Source organism: Ctenopharyngodon idella, chromosome 3 (genome assembly GCF_019924925.1).
Source record: "Ctenopharyngodon idella isolate HZGC_01 chromosome 3, HZGC01, whole genome shotgun sequence".
Classification (NCBI taxonomy): Eukaryota; Metazoa; Chordata; class Actinopteri; order Cypriniformes; family Xenocyprididae; genus Ctenopharyngodon; species Ctenopharyngodon idella.
The window spans coordinates 28,125,330-28,131,329 of NC_067222.1; the positions used below are offsets into that span (position 1 = coordinate 28,125,330).

General features: G+C 40.9%; 1 protein-coding gene across 2 annotated transcripts; it reads right to left on the reverse strand.

The window, feature by feature from the left end:
• Positions 1 to 358: 358 nt before the first annotated feature.
• rundc1 (RUN domain containing 1) lies at positions 359 to 5,638 on the reverse strand. Of its 2 annotated transcripts, XM_051888546.1 has the most exons (6): positions 5,518 to 5,638; positions 4,992 to 5,406; positions 3,357 to 3,515; positions 3,030 to 3,228; positions 2,784 to 2,882; positions 359 to 2,697 (listed from the first exon to the last, which is right to left on the reverse strand). In XM_051888546.1, the coding sequence occupies exons 2-6, from the start codon at positions 5,370 to 5,372 to the stop codon at positions 1,826 to 1,828; spliced, it is 1,710 nt and encodes a 569-aa protein (XP_051744506.1). In that variant the 5' UTR covers positions 5,373 to 5,406; positions 5,518 to 5,638; the 3' UTR covers positions 359 to 1,825. The 2 variants fall into 2 exon arrangements, with proteins under 2 accessions (XP_051744506.1, XP_051744505.1); XM_051888545.1 differs by lacking the exon at positions 5,518 to 5,638 and having other exon boundaries at positions 4,992 to 5,511.
• Between the last annotated feature and the right edge of the window lie 362 nt (positions 5,639 to 6,000).

Here is a 6,000-nt window from a genome sequence, read left to right on the forward strand (position 1 = left end):
ATGTGTGTGAAATTAAATTCAATAGCGATTTAGTTACAATTCCAAGAAATTTAACGAATAAAAATACATAATAAATGGACCATAAAATTATATATATATATATTATTTTCATAACATTTTACTTATTGTATTATTGTAATTGTTTGATAATTATTATTTTATATCTAATGTTTATGGAAATACCTCAAACATATGATAACATATTTAACTTTACAACCATTTTACAGTTCTACACCTTACCACTCAATTCCACTCAAATATATATATATATATATATATATATATATATATATATATATATATATATAATTATGAGAAGAGAGAAAGTAATAACTGGAGAGAATGTGACTGCACCAGATTCAAAGAGCATCAAGAACATTTAATCCATTAACTTACTGAAAACCATAATTACATCCAAAAATGATGGCACATTTTTTTTTTTTAAAGGAATGTAATTGACACTGATTTGAAATTATTAAAAGACTATTTATGTCTAAGTAGAAGTACAAAGATCATTTCTTGAATAGAATTGATGGGGGAAAACAAACAGATCACATCAAAATAGAACATATTCAGGTGAAAGTATTTTTTTAAAGAAATAAAAGAAAGTCATTAAATAAAAAGGGTTAATTAAGCAACGCTAATGAATTCCTCCATATTCTAATAGTACAGAGAAATACTTTGAATACCGAAACCATTTCCAAGATATGGTAACAAACAGTCCCTTTTTCCTGCATGAAGGTTTCAGTAAATTGTGGAATCAGAATGTGTACAGTAGCAGGATACAATTTCAAGGATTATACATTCAATAATTCAGAGCAGTAAACAAGGATTGACAAGACATGGAAATAACAGGTATTCAAGCAGAGCCTCTTAACACTGGCATAGCATAACAGGCCATAAATAATTCAGTCAGCATCAATGCACAGCATATCAGTTTCATATTCAGCGATTGTGTTTGATGCACTTACTCTTCTAGCAGCGAACAAGCAGCACTACCACAAGATCAGTTTTACAGAGTGTCAACTGGCTGAAAGGGGCCAGTTTGTGGATAGAAGAATCCAGTGATTTACAAACACCAATGAGCATCTCTTCGTTTTTTCAGAATGACCTGAGTGCGTTGATTGACCTAAGTGAGGTCTCACCAGCATGCATGATCTCCTCAGAAAGCGATACGAACACAAAGAGCAGCAATGACCCAGATATGATATGTACTATCCCAGTGTTTGAAATGTAATGGCATTAAATAATGCAAAAGAAAACCAATCTTAAAAGAAAACCATCTTCAGGAAATGAGCGCACTTGGCTACATAATGTTTATAACAAAAAATGTATTTAAACCATTAAGTTAGTGTGCGTGTGTGTTTTTGTAGTGTATGTTATACAGTACGTATACTGTAGTGCATCTCAAACATATGCAATGGCCCTTGAAAAGAGTTCAAGTAGTAAATCATTCTTCTACATAGTGTAATATGGTTGATTTTGGTAAAAGCTAGACATAACAAACCCCATCAAAGGTTACATGGAGGCAGTCACATACTCAGGGTCACTAAACTGAGTACATTTCCTTTGAGTTGTGACCAATGCAGCATATTAAAACCTGCCCTCTTCAGTTTAGAGGAGACTGGAGGCATCTGAGCCAACAGCAACACAGAGTCTCAAAAAAAGTGCACAAGTTGCTTCATTTCCATTTTTTAATTACAGTGTACTTGTTTTTTTCTGGGAATATGATTTGAACTTCTGAATAAAGAAAAATAGTATTACAGAATATATTTTCTGTCATCCCTTTTCCTCATCTTGCCAAAATTACCAAAAACACTTTTGCTTAGAAAGCATCTTTGATATTTTTCAGCTGCCTGACAGCCAAGTCTACAGGAAGGCTGAATTTGAGATGGCTGAGGCGGCCCAGGATGCGCAGGGCACCTTCAAACCCTGTCTGGGCCATGTAGCTCCAGGGCTGGTAGTGTGAGTGTATGAGCGTCCCAGACTTACACAGCAGATTGAACCAGGACACGAGCCTTTGCTCATTGAGGGCCATGCACACTAAAGCCTTAAACTCAGAGTCTGCACTACGTTTGAATCGTCCGTGCTCTTTTAGAACTGTATGAATGGCCCATAACAGAGACTGCTTGGGTGTGATTGTCACAGGACCGCCCCCTACGGGCAAACTGAAGGATTGAGAGAGCTGTCGGGCAGGTGATTCCACGAACGCCTGGCCGTTTTTGGAATGATAGTACCTGACGAAAAGTTCCCAAGGATGCAGGGTCTGAGGAGAAGGGCTGAAGGGCAGCAGGCAGGAAATAGGAGCAAGGACCAGGCTCATGCCCTGAGAAGGAGCGTATAATCCGTGGGCCAGCAGGTCCCGGAGCGCCATGGCTAGCTCTTTACGCACCAAAGCGGTGAGTTCGTCCCGAGGTCCTCCTGGCGACAGGCAGGCGGAGTAGCTGACCACGTGTTCCTCCTGCGAGCTGGGCTGTTGGCGGGAGGCTTGCAGGCGCACACACTCTACGGCTCCTTCGAGTTTCTGCAGCAAGGGGCCGTAATCTTGAGCTTCGGCACCCTGAGACCACACGTTCTGGGGCACGTGGCCTGCAGCGCATCCGAACTGGCTCAGAGCAAAGATCTGCAGAACCGCCAAGGCTTTCTGGATGAGCTGAAGCCCGGTTTCCCGCATCCTCTGGGCTTGTTCGGGATCCACTTTGGATGGGGGAAAAGAGATTTAAAGGTACACGTCTTAGCTTTAAAATCTAATAAAATGGTATTATAAAGTGAAGTGTAATTACCTCGCTTCATCCCTCCAGTGGCTCCAGTGTTTGGTCCTCCAGCTGCTTGGGCCTGCTGGCTCTTCACACCATCATTTAACAGAGGGTTCCCCACTTCATCTGCAATAAGCAAGATCAGGACAGTGAATCTAAATGTATTAATTTTACTCTAAATAAGCACATCAAACTCAAAGATAACAAGGTCAGGATTTATGCATAAAGAGAAAAATTAGCATCACATCTTCAGCCCTAAGTAGACCTCCTCACCCTGTATGAAGTTAATGAACATCTCCAGGTCTCTGATTTGAGTCTTGAGCTGCTCAACCAGCTGCTCTTTGACTCGAGCTGGGTTGACTATCTGAGCTATGGCAGCGTCCACTCTCTGTCGGAGCTCCTCAGGTGTGAGGTTCCCAATGTCTTCATTCAGGTTCACGTCCAGCTTCTTAATTAGCTCATCAATGATCACCTACAGTATTATAATGTACAGACACTAAATAAAATGCCCCAACAATGATCTTAAGGGTAATTATATTTACATCTTCAAATGACTTTCAGAATGATGTCAATGGTAAGAGAGAGTATTATCAGACATACCCTCTGTCTCTCCATGACGACAGACTGAGGCAGTGAGTCATAGCTGCCCTCCTGGTAGGCGAAGCGTTCCAGGTCGTCGAGTTGGGTCTTCAGCTGGAAAATCAGTTCCTTCTGCTTCTTTCTCTGAGCTTCCAAGCGCTCCCTCTTCTCCCTTTCACTCTACATATTATAAAAGAATAAACACACAACTTACAGTCAACCTTAAAATAACCAGAGTGTTTACACTGTAGCTAACTGAAGACATTTGCATATGCTCTGAAGAAGGATAATGAGCTTTTAATTGGTGTGCTTCATTTGGCTTAGCTTTGCTTATCCAGAACTGCAATGCAATTCAGAATAGACTTAACTATGGTTTTAGTTTAACCATAATCCTGTAAAGCGTATACATTTAATAGGCTTTAAGGTACAACATGTAACTGATTAATATAAAAAAGAAAAAGAGACCAAACCAAGTGTCATCTTAGAAATACTTAAAGTAAACACTAAAGTTCAAAGAAAAGGCTGTGCAAGGGTCATGCTCATACTATAGTACTCACCAATTCATCCTGCAAGCAAAGTGTGCAGAGGAGGAAATAAAGAGAAAGGAAAGCATTTTAATGGCAGTAACAAGATACTCTAGCATATGAGAAGGAACAGGAAGAAATACAGCGAAAGAGTGACTTTCAAATGTTCCTTTTGCAGTGTTTATTGTGATTTTATCACAATACTGTGCTGATTATTTTAAAGGGTGTGTTGACAATGTGCTGAATAACACTAAAACAAGCTTTTTAACAAAAGAGACGTAGACAAATTGAATGCTGATTCCTGAGGGCAAACACAGGGACATTGTATAGGCTGATTATGTGTGGGTGGGAGGGGGTTTGTCTTATTATTGGTAGGTGTATCACAGGTGCATATTATTAGGAGCTATTGAGGGGTATTGAAGCAGGCCTATTGAAAACAAAACTAAACTGATGACACTGGTTTTCAAACTGGGGTCCATGGAAAAGTTCAGAGAAAACAGAGTAGAAATAAGTAAGATTACAAAAAAATAAATATAAATTAGATTAATAAATACAATTAAATAAATAAATAAATACAAAGAATACATCTAACAGTACAGTACAATAATGAATAGGAAAAAAACTTAAACTAAATATTTTCCAAATAATATTTTAGACATTTTTATAATAATATAAATAATATATTGTACAGTATAAACTGTCTTTATACAAACTAGGCTTTTATGATGAGGATGATCATATTTGGGGGTCCGTGCCCATGGCATCTAAACAATTGAAATGCCCTGCTGTAGGCTGCATGCACACACATCAAAACACTTGTTTTGAGCCATATTTGAGATCTACCTGCTGGGAAAGAAAACAGTTTAAGCCTGTTTGCTGAACTTGGTTGGTTCCAGCTTGGCCAAGCTGGTTTAAATCCCCAAAACAGCAGGTGTTGTTAACTGACTTAAGCTGGTCTAGCTGGACCCCCAGCCTTGCCAACCTGACCAGCTATAAAGTGCTGCTCACCCCCTTCAAAAGACTAGTCTGACCCCACTGAGAAACCAGCTAACTATCTTAGGCTGGTATAATGTGTTTTTCCCCTTGCAGGGTAGAGATAGCATCCACCGCGACAGAAAACAATGAAACTCACTGAGTTTTCCAGCATCTGAGCATCCTGTGCTCTGCACCCGATGACATGAGGGCATCCTTTGAAAGCAAACTCCTCCAGCTCCAGCAGCATCCTCTCTTTCTCGTCGCTCTGCGCGTGGACGATCTGTTTCAGTCGAAACTGCACTTGAGCGAAGTGAGACGTTAACGCGAGGAGCGATGAATTCAACTGCTCCTGCTCGTCCTCTAGCTTCCGCAGCCTGGCTACCATGTCTGCATCGCTGGACGACAGGGAACCAACCTGCGTGCCCCTCTTCCACTGCTCATCCTCTGGGTTGGCCACGGCTCCCACGGGCGCCCAGCGCTCCCCGGCTCCCGCGAAGGCAGCTTCGCTGTCGGAAGTGGACAGATCCTCCGTCGACATCTGATTGACAGTTGAAGTAGACAGCCTGGCTGCCCTTTCACAGAAAACAACTTCGATCAACTTAATTGATGCCCAGTTTTTTTAATGTGAATTCAGAATATACGCAACTACTCCTTCTGCAGGTGTAGCGCAGTGTAATACTTACGTCTTCAAAAAACATTGCAACGTAATCGAAACGACTAAGATCTTGCTGCAATATGGAACCAACGCACCAGAGTTCCAACCGACCTGCCGTTCTATCCAGATGTTCTATGTATCAACGAATGTGTGGGCAGGATGTTTACGTCAGTGCGTAATGACGTAAGCGAAACGCACAGTTAAATCGACGCCTTTACAGTTTGTAGAGCGTTTCTGTCCATATTTACTCTTTCTTCCATTCTCTTTCTGTTTGTTTTAATGCAACGCCCTAAGTGTCAGTGGGCTGGACTGCGTGCCAAACACACCCTATGACATTTCTGCCCCAGCATTGATTTTTATTACTGCCATCATGGCATGAGAGAGACATGGCCAGGGTTCAGTGGTCAGTTATGGGTGTCCTGCTGCCCTCTGCCTGCAGTGACATGCTACAGTTAATCAACAATTATTATTAGTAGTAGTTTCCAGTTCTTTCTTACTGCTCTGCAAAAAA

Coding starts and splice junctions, on each gene's coding strand:
- rundc1 (XM_051888546.1), bottom strand. CDS start 5,372: ATGTCGACGGAGGATCTGTCCACTTCCGACAGCGAAGCTGCCTTCGCG. Junction 2,883..3,029: donor GTTCATTAACTTCATACAGG/GTGAGGAGGTCT, acceptor TGCTTATTGCAG/ATGAAGTGGGGAACCCTCTG. Junction 2,698..2,783: donor CACTGGAGGGATGAAGCGAG/GTAATTACACTT, acceptor CCCCATCCAAAG/TGGATCCCGAACAAGCCCAG.